At 40.4% G+C, this 15790-nt stretch overlaps 1 protein-coding gene across 7 annotated transcripts in view; it reads left to right on the top strand.

The window, feature by feature from the left end:
* FHIT (fragile histidine triad diadenosine triphosphatase) overlaps positions 1-15790 on the top strand; it is a 1358981-nt gene that overhangs the window by 1172664 nt on the left and 170527 nt on the right. For all 7 annotated transcript variants that reach the window (XM_087431269.1, XM_087431270.1, XM_087431266.1 and 4 more), the window contains one exon: positions 8677-8745. In XM_087431269.1, the coding sequence (XP_087287395.1) occupies positions 8677-8745 (69 nt within the window). The remainder of the gene's footprint in view (positions 1-8676; positions 8746-15790) is intronic.

Below are 15790 nucleotides of genomic sequence, written 5' to 3'. Positions count from 1 at the left end.
TAAGGGATTGTGCTCTTTGCCCACTGGTCTGAGACAAGGGAGGGGAACTGATTGTGATGAAAAAAAAGGTGGGGGGGGAGAGTGGCCAAGAGAATCTGTATGTACCAAGTTTCTTTTTTCTTTTTTTTAAAGCAAGCTAACAAATTAAGAACACTTTAGTCATCCACCCACCCACCCACCCACCATCCATCCATCCATTGAGCATTTACATAATGTGTCCTCTAAGCTAGAAATCTGGAGTAAAAGAAGAAAATAGTCAGGAGAAAAATACAGAAAGGAATAACCCAGAGTTCCAGACTAATGGAAGAGAGAAACCTGTAATTATCGATACTTTATGGTAAAATGCAATCATTGAGATACATACAAAAAATCAAAGGAGGCCTGGAGAGTCTGAAGGCTACACAGAGGAGGCAGCATTTGAACTGGCTCTGAAAAAACCGAGGGGAAGTGGGAGAAAAGGAAAGGGAAGGGAAGCCCACACAGAGGGAAGAACACTTTCTAATTTTTCCTACCAAGAATATGTATGTATGTACATACATACATATGTAAACACTGCAGCTACAATGATAGTTGATAAAATACAAGGGTGACAAAACGTTCTTTGTATCTCTTGAAAGTCATTTTATTTATTGGAGGTATCACTAAGGCGCTGGCTGTCCCTGCAGCATCAAACAGAGATAGTTTCACAGAGAACCTCTGACCTCCTGCCTGTGTGGCTAAACAGGAAGACTCTTTACCAAATGGTCTACCTGGGGTTCCACCTGTCTTGCTGTGTGAGCATAACCTAATGCAGTAGGAATGACCAGATATGAGGTTTATCACAGTTGTATAGATCTTGCTTGAGTTTCTCAACTTTTTTTAGAGAAATGATTATAAATTCTACTCTCCTCTTGAGCAACGGTTTTAAGAACTGAAGCTGTTATGTCACTGAAAATCAATCATTGGCCAAAAGATAACATAGAATATTTGTACAAGATTGATAGATTTATAAGAAATCTGTTTTCTCATGGGCCTCTCTTGCAGAAGTGCTTAATATCCGAAGGGCGAGTGGTGTGTGGGGTGGTGGGCTTATCCCTTCTGCTAGGCTATGTTTAGCTCTACTAGAGTGCTGATAGTGAGTGTCATACCTGGGCTTTGGAATCGAGAAAATCTACTCACTCCACCTCCCTAGGCCTCAATTTCTTCATCTATAACTTCTCTCGTCTTCCCTCATCTTTCAAGGGCTGGAGATAAAACCAGCATCCTAACGCATGAGATTACTGTGCAGATTGTATGAAATATGTAGGTAAAGTGCGTAGACCAATGCTGGTGTATTCTAAATATTCAGTAAATTCTAGGAATTACTTTATTACAAGACAGTAGTTCTGAAAATATTTTTGACAACCTGCTTCTGCTCTTCACCAGAAGGCTTGGTTCTGTAGCAAGCCTTGCTAAATATATTCTACTCTAGACCATCACCAACCCCAAAGCTTATGTTTTCTTCATGGCTAGATTCTGCCTTCCTTGATTTCGGAAGGCCTCACCTTCTTCTACTAATTTTAGGGTCAGCATGAAAACACTGTCAGCTACTTAGTTCCAAAATAAATGTCAGTAGAAGTACTGCTGCTCACAGGGCCTTGAGGACACCTTGACCTGGCGAACTCAGGAATAAAATTTGTGGTCTGTCAAAAGGCACAGGCCAGTGATGGTTCTTGACCCTCTTGTCAGTGAGTTCCTTCCTTTAGAATATCGGCAGTGCTGAAGCAGCTGGCGTGCTTTTCATGAAACAGTGGAAACACAGTGCTTTCCATGTGCCCAGGCTGTTCCAGTCAAGTTCAGAGACTTTAAGGGAAAAAAGGTAAAAAACAATTCAGTTTCAAAAAAAACCTCTCAGAATTTGTGGAAACCCTCCCAGAGTTACGTGGCTTAACAATTGTGTTTTTAAGCCATACATCACTGGAGGTGCTCCAATTGTGAGTTATAATAATCTATCATGAGAGGGACGGTGCTCTCATGATATATGGGTGCAGTACATCATCTAAGCATCACGGCTTTCATGATGTATGGCTCCAAACCACAATGAGAGTTTAAAGGAGCTTTTAGCAACCAGTCAGCTTTAAATTTCAAATTTTCTAAAAATTAAGGTCTTTTCAATTCAAAAAAAGCAAGATGATGGAATCTGATGCTGTGTAAAGTGTTGCTGAACTCTGCATGCCTGGGTATGTGTCATCTCCTTTTGGCTTTAAGCTCACAAGGTGGAAATAATTGGCAGGCTTTTCTTCAATGAGAAGAATTGTCTTCTCTGTTCTCTCCAATTGTCCGTTCTCTCCATGAGAACAGAAGCCCAGGGCACTGAACAAACACGAGCAAGTGTCGATGCATCTGTCAGTTTTTCCCATCTTCCATGCTGCAAGCGCAAGAGTAGCTCATCTTCATCTCAAAGTATGAGGTTGCATGAGATGCTGTGATAGGCGTTGGGTAAACCCAGAAGAGGTTATTTTTGTTTTCTTTGTTTTAAGGAGCTCTTCCATTGAAATTCAGAAGAAAAGTAACAGATACAAAATAGATCAACTTCCATACCCATTGCTCACAAATTCAAAACAGGGCATCCAGGAAGAAAACTCTCCCTTTCTATTATTTGTCTTTGTAAAGTAAAGGAAGCACTGATTGCAAATGAGAAGAAACGTAAAAGGTGAATGGCATATGGGCTGCTCACCCCAGCAGGAAATGGGAGCTAGTGTCATAGTTCCATCACCTTTCCTGTTTTAACGATGTGTTTCTAAGATGGTAATGTTGCTTATGAAAATGTACCCACTTTGTTTAAAAACGACTTGCTTTTTGGGGCAAGGGAATCATTATCAATTAAGAAAGCAGGTGCTGGGAGAACTTCTCCTCCTCCTCCTCCTTCTTTTTTCAATCCTACTGCAATAAACAGAACAAAATGAGAAATCTCCCTACTGTTTGTGTAATAGACCCAAACAGGAACAGCAAGAGGGAGACAATTACATTTCAAGTGGCTTCCTCCATTTTCCTTTACTCAGTGAATTAAAGGGAAGACTGGTGGGAGCGTTACTGCCATGTGGAGAGAAACATCTGGGCACGAGGAATTAACACAGTCTCCCCTCCCATTATCTTGCCTCTAGTTTTTCCACTCCTTTGGCTTCCTCCAGTAGATTCCAACTCTCAAAATAACTATAGGTTTTTGGTGTCCACCTCCCACCCCTCCCTGACTTCCAAAAGGCAGAACATCCTGTTTCCACCAAACAGAACCATTTACTATCTCAGAAAGAAGTCCCAGCTTCTTTTCTCCTATAATAGTAGCTTAACAATATAATCTGCGTAACAAAGACATGGAAATAAACGCATCACCCATTACTCGGAGGGAGGCTGTCAGTTGAACAATACGAATGGGGCAGGCCTGATATCTACAGAGATGTGGGCTATTTCATCGGTTGTTAGAAGAATCCCCCAAATTTAGTCCACTTCCTGAGAGATACTGACACATCATTTAATTATTTCTTTCTCATAAGGTAAAAAGCTTTATTTACACATTTATAGTACCCATTTTTATTTTTATTTTTAAAAATAATTTTATTTATTTTTCCCCCAAAGCCCCAGTAGATAGTTGTATGTCATAGTTGCACATCCTTCTAGTTGCTGTATGTGGGACGCGGCCTCAGCATGGCCGGAGAAGCGGTGCATCGGTGCGTGCCGGGATCCAAACCCCGGCCGCCAGCAGCGGAGCACGCGCACTTAACCGCTAAGCCATGGGGCCGGCCCTATAGTACCCATTTTTAAGTTATTCTCAATTATAACATTAGCTACCATTTCTGTGAGAAGATTCTATGCTAGTAACTGTGCATAAGTATTTGCAAGGGTGGCCTCCTGAGCGATGGTGTCATTTGGTAGCAAAGAGCAAATTCAAACAACAAATTCTGACAACAAGACTCAGGTTCATATTTCAGCTCCCACTCATTTCCTGCAGGATCCTGGGCAAGTAGCTTAACCTCTTTGGGTCTATTTTGTCACTTGGAAATGGTGATGCATTTATTAACTGCCTCTTGGGTGTATTGTAATGATTAATTGAAATAATGATGTAAATCAGCCCAGGAACTGGCATGCAGTGAGCTTCCAATAAATGTTAACAACAATTACTACTACTAATCATAACAATAATAACTGTAGAAACTAGTAGGCTGAGGAAGCTGAAACCAGTATTTTCCAAAAAGTGATTTACTCCCTCCTCTGCAGCTACTACCATTGATTTCTTTGCAAAATTCCTTTTCCTTGCAAAAGTTGTCTGTGCTTATCTTTCTTCATCTTCCATTCTCTCTTAAATCCAGTTCACATTTTTTTATAATAGCTTCATTGAGATACAATTCACATACGATAAAATTCACTCTTTTAAAGTGTACAGTTCAGTGTTTTTTTGTTTTGTTTTGTTTTCTTCTTTTGTGAGGAAGATCAGTCCTGAGCTAACGTCCGATGCCAATCCTCCTCTTTTTTTGCTGAGGAAGATTGGCCCTGAGCTAACATCTGTGCCCATCTTCCTCTACTTTATATGGGACACCACCACAGCATGGCTTGCCAAGCGGTGCATCAGTGCACGCCCGGGATCTGAACCCGCGAACCCCAGGCCGCCGAAGCGGAGCATGTACACTTAACCGCCTGAGCCACCAGGCCAGCCCCCATTTCAGTGTTTTTTAGTATATTCACAAAATTATGCAACCATCATGACTATCTAATTCCAGAATATATTCACCATCCCAAAAAGAAACCTCATGCCCATTAGCATTCACTCCCCGTTCCCCCTGACAACTGCTAATTTTCTTTCTGTCTCTATGAATTTGCCTATTCTGGACATTTTATATAAATAGAATTGTATAATATCCAGCCTTTTGTGTCTGGCTTCTTTCACTTAGCATAATTCACTTAGCGTAATTCTTTTACTTAGCAATACTTCATTCCTTTTTATGGCTGAATCATATTCCATTGTCTGGATATCCCATATTTTGTTTATCCATTCATTACTTCATGGGCATTTGGGTTATTTCCCTGTTTAGCTATTATGAGTAATACTGCCATAAATATTCATATATAACTTTTTCTGTAGACTTATGTTTTCATATCTCTTGGGTACATACTTAGGAGTGGAATTCTGGGTCATATGGTAATTGTATGTTTAACTTTTTGAGGAACTCACAAACTATTTTCCAATGCGGTAGCACCATTTTACATTCCCACCAACAGTGCAGAAGGTTCCAATTCTCCATATTCTTACCAAAACTTGTTATTGTCTTTTTTTATTGCCATCCTAGTGAATGTGAAGTGATATCTCAATGTGATTTTGATTTACATTTCACTAACGACTAATAGTGTTGAGCATATTTTCAGTTAAGTTTCTATCCACCCAATTTCACTAAAACCAACTCAAGCTTTCAACAATGCTGAGACTGTTGATTATACCTTCCTTCTTGAAATTCTTTCTTCTCCCTACTTTAGAACTTACTCTCTAAGTTTCTGGATTGCTAATTGAACAAACTTCAGCAAGTGTCTTTTATGTGGGTCTTCTCAGATACTTTAATATGCTAATAAGCATTGTGAAATTTTACTTGACCATGAAAACATTTTTGGTATAGAATGTGTCATGGATTTTTTGAAATACTCTTCCAACTGAAGCAGCTAAACTGCTTGAAACCCTAGCAAAATTTAAACCCTAGTGAAAAATAAACCTTAGCAAAATTTTGGAGCACTTTCTTAATTAGAGGTTTTGTTAGCACTTAGAAAAGTAAGTTGTGATCACCAAGGCACAATATGAATTCACTAAGAACAAGTTATGTTAAATTATCCACATCTGTGTCGTTCATGGGTTTTTATCAGAATGCCATTCTATTGGAAGCCATGGCAATTCCTTCACAACAGCGAGGTTTTGAGCTGACTTTATCGTGATTCCCTTTTCTCAGACGTTGAGTGGTTTGTCCACATCTTGTGATCAGTCAGTCACTTAAGAATTTATGTCAAGATATCAGGCTGGGTTGAGATCTCTGCCCTTGGGGAAAATCACCTATACAGTGAGCTGTTTGCTGTCATCAGTGTTACAGTGAATTTCAAGTGGTTACCAATGATCAAGAGTGGCATTTCCAGGACTGAGTGGTAACAGAGCCTATAGAAATAGCCCTGAATGCTAAACCCAGGAAAGCAAGGTAAAGCGAAGGAGGCATGGGATGTGCCTGATCCCAGGAGGTTCCCTTAATGCAAGTTCACAGCCAGCCATATGTCATTCATGGACAACAACAGGTGTATCCCTAAGGCCAAGGCATGGAGGGTGACTAGGGTGCAGGAAGCCAGGGAAACATTCACTAAAAGGTCCTCCATACTGCAATAGGGCAGGCAAAACAGTGAGTGACCTTGGTGTCCATTTGGCAGGAGAGGGGTGAGGAACCAGATGGATAGTCTAAGCCAGTGGTTCTGAAAGTGTGGCCCTGGACCAGCAACATTGGCATCACCAGGAAACTTGTTAGAAATGCAGATTTTGGGGGCCTGGTTATCTGTGTTTCACCAAGCCCCAGGTAGCTGCTTAAATTTGAGAACCACTAGTCAAGGCAACAGAAACGAGCTTTAACAACAGAGAAACTTGAACCATGTCTCATTCAAGGAGCTTCTTAAATGTCTTCCCTACTAATACAGGACCCAATCCCTGAAGGTGATCTCTACTTGGTCTGCAGATTTAAAAAAAATGATAATAAAAATAAATAAAAGATAAGAGCAATACTACTGCTGCCATATGTATTGAGTGCTAACTATGTTCTAAGCAGCATGTGAAGCTCATGCTTAGCAGATTTGATCCTCTTAACAACTCTGTGAGGTAGAAACTGTTGCAATCCCCATTATAGATGAGGATACTGAGCTATAGGCCTATAAGTCAAGGCCACACAGCTAGTAAGTGGTAGGTCTAGGATTTTCCTTAGTCAGTTTGACTACAGAACACTGATCTGGAATACCTGATTATTAGAAAGTACAAGGAGATGATAGATGGATGGATAGATGGATGGATGGATGAATGGATGGATGGATGGAAGCAGGGAAAGAAGGAGGAAACGAGGAAAGGAAGAGGAAAGGAAGAAAGGAGGAAAGGATAGTAGCAGGTTTTGGAAGTAAAGATTAAGTGAAGTCTCCTTGTAACGGTGGACTATTTCCTTGAAGTGTGAAATTTTTCTGTGCTGACTTTTCAGTCAACCAGCCCGTCGACTTCAATAAATTTCAGCCTGGGTCCGTCCTGTACTGCTCTCTCCTAAGCATTTTGTTCTATGGGTAGTTCGTGATTTGTTTTTCCCTGTTTGTCTTCCCTCCCTCTCTCCCTTGCTCACATAGTCTTTGTGACTTAAGTATACACTTGTTCCAGTTGCTAAGGAATCCATGACTGGCTTCATCATTGACTGGAGAATATTCGGGCAAAAACATGTCACTCCTTGGGGACTCTGTGCTCAGGGGCTGATGAGAAGCTCCTCTCTGCTTCATTCACCTTGGACCGCCTTGTTCTCTGCCTCTGCGTTAAAAGCATATCATTTTCCCTCCTTGCGCAGCAAAGCCAGAGGGACGCTTAATTTCGCATCATCCAGAGGCCCTTTGGAGGTTTGGAGCCTGATGCCATAATGAAAAAGTGGTGGGTGTGATCAGGGACAAGGTTTGATTCTTTGTCTGCCTTTCCATATTTCGGCTTTTCATTTTCACAGTCCTTCGCACGGTTTGTAATAAGCGCAGGAACATAGCCCAAGGGCAGGAACAGGTTTAACTTTAGCCTAGGTACAATAGAGGCTATTTGGAAAGTAAAACCCTCAAATGGCAGTTTAGCCTTGAAGAATATATTGAATTAGATATGCTGTGTGCCTTGATTCACGGTCTCTACGTAATAGCATTGCTATGTATATTACCTGGGTGCTATAGTAGACTAGAGAAAGGCGTTGTTTAAAAGATTAACTTCACAGAATCAGTTATGTGCTGATGGAGAAGGTGGGGGCAAGAGCTGGAGGCTCTGGCTTCTGTGCTGACTCCAGCACTTCCTGTGTGTCTGTGACCTCTCTGAGCGTAGATTTTCTCCTCGGTAAAATGAAGATCATAGTAGAACTTTCCTCGTGGGATTATTCAGAGCATTAAATGAGATAAATGCCAAGCACAGAGCTTTCTTATCGTAGTAAAAGCTCAATCAATGAAAACTGTTCATATTATTATTATATGATTATTATTTGAAGGCCTGATTCTGTAATTAGGCCAATCTTCCTTCCTACTCTCACTCATTTGCTCTTTACTTATATAGTTCCCTGCTAGCCAATTCTTATTTCTTGTCAGTTTCAGAGTTGCTATGGTCACCTTTTAAGATGTGCTGTCATTTCAAAGTGCTGGCTAAAGACAACCAAGACTGACAACTATGAATAATTCCACAGAGCCCCTAAAACACTCTGGTACTTCACTCAAACTCTCATATATGCTGCCAAGTCATTCTCTCTTGTTTTGCGTCTCTCTGTTCCCTGCAGATTTCAGACATAGTTACTGAAGGTGAACAGGTGAACATCATCTTCCTCTGAAAAATAATCCAGCAGGAACCAATGTGGAGTAATTGGGTTTCATGTGAGCATCACTGTCAAGTCTAGAAAATATGGGGTGATAATCATGCTTTATTTTTTTCTTGTACATTTTCAGCACGTTCACATCCACGTTCTTCCAAGGAAGGCTGGAGACTTTGACAGGAATGACAGCATCTATGAGGAGGTGGGTCTGCTCTCTCTGATCTTATTGTTTGGTCACAGTGCCTATCGATGTGATGAAATCAACCTAATGAACCAGGTATCACCCTGGATATATGGTCTTAAATGGGATTCCACCTAATGTGACTTGGGAAGTGACAGTAGAGTCCAAGGAGTCAAGGATGGCCATTATGGGAACCAAAGACAAATGAATTTATAATGATTTTCTTTTTCAAATGAAACCAGGCAGAAGCTAAGTGTCCTTGTGATTTCTGCCCTGTTATTTGCCAGGACTCTAAACAGTTGCATGGAGGTGTGGCACAGAAGCTCCATAGGAGAAAGTCTATAGTGCCACCAATGGAAATCAAGCAGATTGATATATGATTTTTTAGTCAAATACTACATTTAATTTTAAAAACACTTTGGAACTCAGCTTGTGTCTCCTAATAGAATTTATTCAAAGTGGAACTTTGAATTATTGTCAGCGGAAACTAGGTTAGTTTGAATGCTATGAGTGTAACCCATGTATCATAAACATTTTAGCAGTTAGCTGATTTCTGGATGCTTCCATTTAAAGATATAAATGGGAAATCACTGCAAAGATGAATCAACAAGAGCCAGGTGATCTGCTTCTGGGGTCTTGTCTACATGAGAACCTTCAGGTGTCTGTCTGCACTATGTAGAGTATATAGCCTATGCTCTAGGATAAGGCTGGTCTAAAATATAAGATAAGTTCACTTTAACTACTTATTCTAGCCAGGGAAGGGTAAATATGTTCCCACATGTAAGAGCTGATCAGATGGCAGTGGTGCCCTGGAGTTCTTGGTTGGAAAGGGCTTTGAGGTTGTTTCTGGATACAACAAGAAAAGTGCTGTGATTGATTAGCAATGTCTGCCACAGGTGTCAAATGGGAGAGAGGTACCGTCTTAATGGCTACTCAGACCCTGAAAATAAAGAACAAGAGGTCAGCAGTTAATAAAAAGACTTATAACTAATTTTTCTGCAACTCAGAGGCTCCTTTGAGGTGACTGGTTATTATGCCTTTGGAACACCCTTCACTATATTGTGCTTCCTGTGTTTTCCAAGAGCTGCAGTAGACCTGTGTAGGGTGGAAATACTCTAGTCACTGGTCCGTAAGTTCTGGGCTGTGGAACAATTGCTGCAAATCTCAGTTCCCAGGAGGTCCCATCCCTAGAGATTCTGATCCGGTAGATGGCAGAGGCACTTAGGAATCAGTAATTATAAGACCATAAGTAAGTCCTCAGAAGATTCTGATGCATGGCTAAGTATGGGAATAGGCTTTCTCCAAAATTCATGCTTTCTCAAGCTATATACTATAATATTGTAATTTAAACTCATTTTCATTAGATGTGGAATGCAGTTGGTAAGGGCTTAGTTCAAGTTGGAGAAAGTCAGAATTGTGGAGTAATTATAAAGAGATGCATTTTGAAAAAATACAAGTACTGATCTTATTAGTATTAACTAAGGTTAATAAAATGTTGCCAAGTACAGGCTGTTTTAATGAATAAATTAGCACATGATTTATATACAAGTGAATACTGCTAAAGTGGTATTAAAAGTACTTGAAAACACTGTTTTCTTAGGCTGAACTGTAACCTTGAAATCTTGTTTGTATTCCGAATGCACTTGTGACAGAAGCCACAGGGCTACATTTCAGTCCAGTTTGAGACATGATGTCTGATGCTGGGGTTGGTGTGTGGCCTTTCTCTCCTCCCTTACTCTTTTGCCCTTATGTACATGCTGTCACAGCAGCTCAGCCCCACACATGAGGCAGCACATTTTCTTACCCCCTGCCTATTTGGAGAAGAATCTCAAGAGAAGTAATTACTAGAAGAGTTCTTGTTTTCAATCAACTGGTAGGTCATATATAATATAGACAGTACCCTATAAGGGAGATTGTGGTACAAGACTATGAAGAAGTTGAACTTTGGAGAGAAGCAGAATTGGGTTTAAATCCCAGTGCCACCTAGTAATTGTGTGACATTGGGCAAGTCACTTAACCTCTGCGTTTTAATTCTCTTATCTTTAAAATGGAGATAATAATACATACAATTTAAAAGATTATTGTGTGTAATATATGACATACTGTACATGAAAAGCTTGTTGCAGGGATTGGTACATACTAAGCACTTATTAATAGGTAGCTGTTTGTGTTCTTATTATCATTATTAATTTTGGTTTTAAAAAGCTAGCAAAAGTGGGTAAATGGAGAACCCAGATTCGAAGCCAGGTCATTGGATGCTCCCATTCAGTACTCTTTTCAAGGGTCAGATTTCCAGTTTTCCCCCTACCTTTAACCTCTCATTCTCAGATTCATCTTCCTCTTTGTACAAAACTACTTCTCCATTTTGAGGACATAATAAGATAATGTCTAGAAAGTGACATGAGGAGCATGAAGCATTGCACAGGCTTTATTGGTACAAGACGTAATGTACATTAGACTGAGTGAGTTTAATCAGAAATGATGGGGTGATGAGGGACAACATCCTTTATACTGATGGGAGCATTCACTCCAGATTATGTATCAGCCCATGAAATACAACAAACAGACTGCCTTGGAGGGCGGGGAGTGGGGAACTGGGACAGCGGGAGATGGAGCTCAATAAAATGTAATTGTATTCTCACTACTGCAGAAATAGAAAATGATGCCTAAAGAAGCCCTAGATTACAAATCAGCTAGGAATGTTCTGTTCTCCCTGGGCACTATTTTAAGAGGGACAATGACAGACTGGAGAAGGTTCACAGAAAGGTGATTAGTATGGCAGAGTCTGGTGACAGTGATCTGGGGAGTAGTTGAAGGTGGAGATATTTTTTCTGGAGAAGGGAAGACTTTTCTGGAGAAGGCAGTGACAGGGTCCTTGTTTCTAAATATCTGAAGGGCTGGCAAGTGGAAAGGTATTAAATATGTTCTGTGTGGCCCCAGAGGGCAGATCTGGAACTATTAGGCTACAAGGAGGCAGATATCGGTTCCACATAACAACAGGTCAAATTGATAGAAACTTCTAAATACTTAGAGTGCCTTGTGAGGGAGTGAGCTTCCCATTCCTGGATCCATGCAAGCACACAGTGGAGGGGCATGATTCTTCCGGAGGACTTCCACGTCCAGTTCATGGATGGACCACAGGGTTCTATGATTCCTGTCTTTACAAATATGGCCCACTGGGTCATTATCTCCATTTTTAGTTTATACAAGTTCTGTAACAAATAGTATAGGTTTTTTCTGTGATTGCTATTAGTATTACAGCATTTGGGTTACTGCCTAATAAAACATACTCTTTTTTGTTTACCTCATGAAAATATAACTCTTCCTTGACTTATATGAGACCACGCTGTATTGATTTTTCTCATTCCCAGCCTCCCTCCTGTTTTTCCTCTGGCTCAGTGTTGCATATTGATGGTCCATGGGTTTGCTTGTCTTCTCATATGTCTTTTATTTTGCTTGCAAAGTATTTTTTAATAAGTCTGTACGCTATTAGGCATGTCCCTCATTCTCTAGGTCACTATGGTTCCCACCACTCCCTTTCTTTTACTGAGGCTTCCCTCACTTGTTTACGATACTTGCCTGGCCCCTGAAGGCATTTGAGTTTGAGATCCCTGCCTATTTCGTGGGCAACTCTTCTCTCTACTGCTTAAATATTACTATTCCCCAGTGTCCTCTGTCTAGTCCACTGTGTGTGCACTTACCTGTAACATCCATTTCACCTCTTTGCTTACTCATTTACAATGATATGGCCATGAGTGAGTTCTTTAACTTCAATAGTGGGTCCTGCCCACCTCCACAGCTCCTGTTAGTCTCATTCTCTCTCACTGCTTGCTTGTGTCAAACACATTTTTATTGTTCCCACCTCAGGGCCTTTGCACATATTGTTTTCTTTGCCTTAACTTCCTCCATCTTCTCTTCCCCTTCATGAAGCTTCATATCTTCTTCCAAATCTCAGTTCAAGTGTTACCTCCTCAAAGAGTACCTTTCACTGATCTCCCTGCCCCATCTGAGATAGCTAATCTCCCATCCCCTCCACAGTAATGCTATCATATTACCATGTTTATTTTCTTCTCAACACTTACCACACTTGAAATAATTTATTAGTTTATTATTCAATGCCTGCATCTCCAACTACACTGTAAAGCCATGAGAACCGGGACCTAATCTGGCATAGAGCAGGTCTTCAATAAATATTTATTAAATGAGTGAGTATATGAAAGAACAAGATGTTGAACTAGAGGAACTTGAAATTCCATACTAGTCCTAAGATAATTTAAGAGGAGAGAACATCTTGCTTTTCAGAAGGTCGGTTTATTAACTCATAGCTACATTGGATGAGATTCTGATATGGTGATATCAGCCATCTGAGGTTAATTTAATGGAGCATCATTGATGGAATGGAATCTGTTGGTCAGACATCAGTGTGCAGATGGCTGCAAATTGTGGCACATGAGAAAGTCTTGGCAAAGTAATTATAAACCTTGTCTGATTGCTAAGCAAGTCTGGTAGGTACATGTCAAAGTCGATAAGTAACTTGCCTCCACCAAAACCTAGACTTGTGTGTTTGTAGATGTGGGATTTGCTGAAAGCGAGCTCAAGAGCTTCTTTTCCTTTCTCTCCGACCTTGATCATCATCTCTGAGTTTATCTTCACCTGCTCTTCCTCTAGCTCTCTGTCCTGGATTTGTCTTTCTGTGTTTTGTTTACTAATTTATCTTCTCCATTTCAGAGGATTTCTCTTCTCCCCCTCAAAACTCGGTTCAAACTCCACCCTTTCCAAGGCAGAATCTCTTATAAAGCCCTTTCTTTATGGTTCTCCGTGCAGATCTTATTTATCTGTTGCTCCCAAACCCTTTTTACATCTATGTTCTTTAAATTTCCATGAATTATGTGAGGCTTTCTCTGAACTCAGTGGGTCTTTCATTATCTTGACAAGTTGATGAAGATTATGATAATGATATAAATGGGTCCTTGGGTAAAAGAGCATGTACAACTAATGTGGGGGAGTGAAACACCCATTGCCTAATGCCACAATACATCATCTCATTAACTCAGTAAGGCTTACCCTAGCTGTGTCTCAAGTAAGCAACTCTCATAACTGTATTGGGCAATTCATCAAATGTTTACATTTGACATTGAATGGTTGTGATTGTGCACTGTATATAAAACCTATTACTGATGAAGGAAGTGACTATTATTAAAGCAAATGGGAATAGCAATCAACAATTGGACAAATTCAACCATGAATTTCATAGAGCAACTGTAGGTTCAAGCATGGCATGGGAAACAATGCCTGGCTTAACACAATGCATGAAGAAAATCAATTTGCTAAAATGCAGGTCATTTGGCCCTGAGGGCTGGAGAGAACTATTATATTGCTGATAATATTTATTGTGGAACTTGGATCTCTTTCACACACCATTTGACAATGGGCTCAAAGTCCATGGGTCCCCAGTTGATTCTTCAAAAAGAAAGGAATGTTTCAGTGAGACAATTAATTAGCTCTTTTTCCTCTGGGTTCAATGATGTCTTCATACTGAGGGATATGTTTTTGAGTGTTTGAGAATTTTGGAATGAAAACTTTGTGATCTCTTATTAAGAATAAAATAAGAACTCCATGGGTTCCTCTAAATTTGTAAGAACTTTTAACTAAAAACATCTGGATGTGATATAACCAACAAATGAAGTATAATAGTGGTAGTTTAATGATCTGTGACGTCAAATTCTCCCTGAGTGGATCTTTGAAAGCTCTTTGGCTACCTATTTTAATGATGAGAGAACTGGGTAGACATCTGGTTTACCCTCTCCTATGTCAGATTATTGCTTAATTAAATCACTATGTCCCTTGGAGGAGAGGAACATAAAATAGCAGAGAAGCATTTATCTGGTTAAAAATTATTCCTGCCCATTTTTCTTAGTAGAGATAAGAATTCAGGGAGTATACAATTCAGGTTAGTCACATTCGATGGAGTCTACCATGAGTGGAATGTTGAGAAGCATGGAGGGCTATAATGGTGGTGCTGGTGGGCTGAGGGCCTCCAGAGAAAATCATGAAATCATTGGACACATAAGGGAAAAAACAATGAAAGAAGACAGAAGAGTTCCTGATGATGAGAGGACACGTATCTATAGGATGAGCCCCAAGGCATAGGATGCCACCTCTATGGTTTTTCCTGGAGTCAGCTTCAAGAAACTGCTACCCTAGGTGTTTTCCCAGAACAGCTCTCCTCTCTCATTTGAATATGCTCAGTTGCCTGTTAGTGAGAAATAAGGAAGAAAAAGCTAACTCCATGTCAGTCTATCTTTAGTACCAAAGTAGAACACTCCATCAAACCTCCATGTGGTCCTCCCTCATTATTTTCTAAGTAAGGCTTTGTTATGCAGAGTCCTATCTGCCCTCACAGTGAATTCTCTCTCCAACAGACATTCCAGCAGAAGTCTATTGGTGCTTGATAGTGGGTGGCAACAAGGCTTCACGAATCCTTGTTGCCAGTATCTATCTGACTTCCTACCTGTTTCTCACAGCTCTGTTCTTAGTCACACAGTGACTGCTGCAGTCAAACCTCAGTTAACATCGGTACTTGAAGATTGGACCATTTGTGTGTTTTTTGTGTGTCTGAGGAAGATTAACCCTGAGCTAACATCCGTTGCCAATCCTCCACTTTTTGCCGAGGAAGATTGGCCCTGGGCTAACATCCCTCTCATCTTCCTCTATTTTATATGGGACGCCGCCACAGCATGGCTTGACAAGTGGTGCATTGGTCCATGCCCGGGGTTCCAAACCTGCGAAACCCTGGGCGAGCAAAGTGGAGAGTGTAAACCTAACCGCTACACCACCAGGCTGGCCCCCATTTGTGTATTTTTTAAAATCTTAATTACAGTTATAGTCAGGGTTTTTGACATAACTATTAATAAACAGTCACTTAAGAAGAATATCCAGAAAGTTTTAGTAAATTTGGGTCCTATGACCCACTAAAGCAAACTATTAAGATCTCACATAAGAAATTTTTCAGATCAATTTTATTTAGAGACTTGAGAGTATGGGGAATAGGGATAGGAAAACAGTT

The sequence above is a fragment of the Ceratotherium simum genome, chromosome 5 (genome assembly GCF_057802395.1).
Source record: "Ceratotherium simum simum isolate JZ-2026a chromosome 5, ASM5780239v1, whole genome shotgun sequence".
In the NCBI taxonomy this organism is placed as follows: Eukaryota; Metazoa; Chordata; class Mammalia; order Perissodactyla; family Rhinocerotidae; genus Ceratotherium; species Ceratotherium simum.
This window is presented reverse-complemented; position numbering and strand designations above follow the sequence as displayed.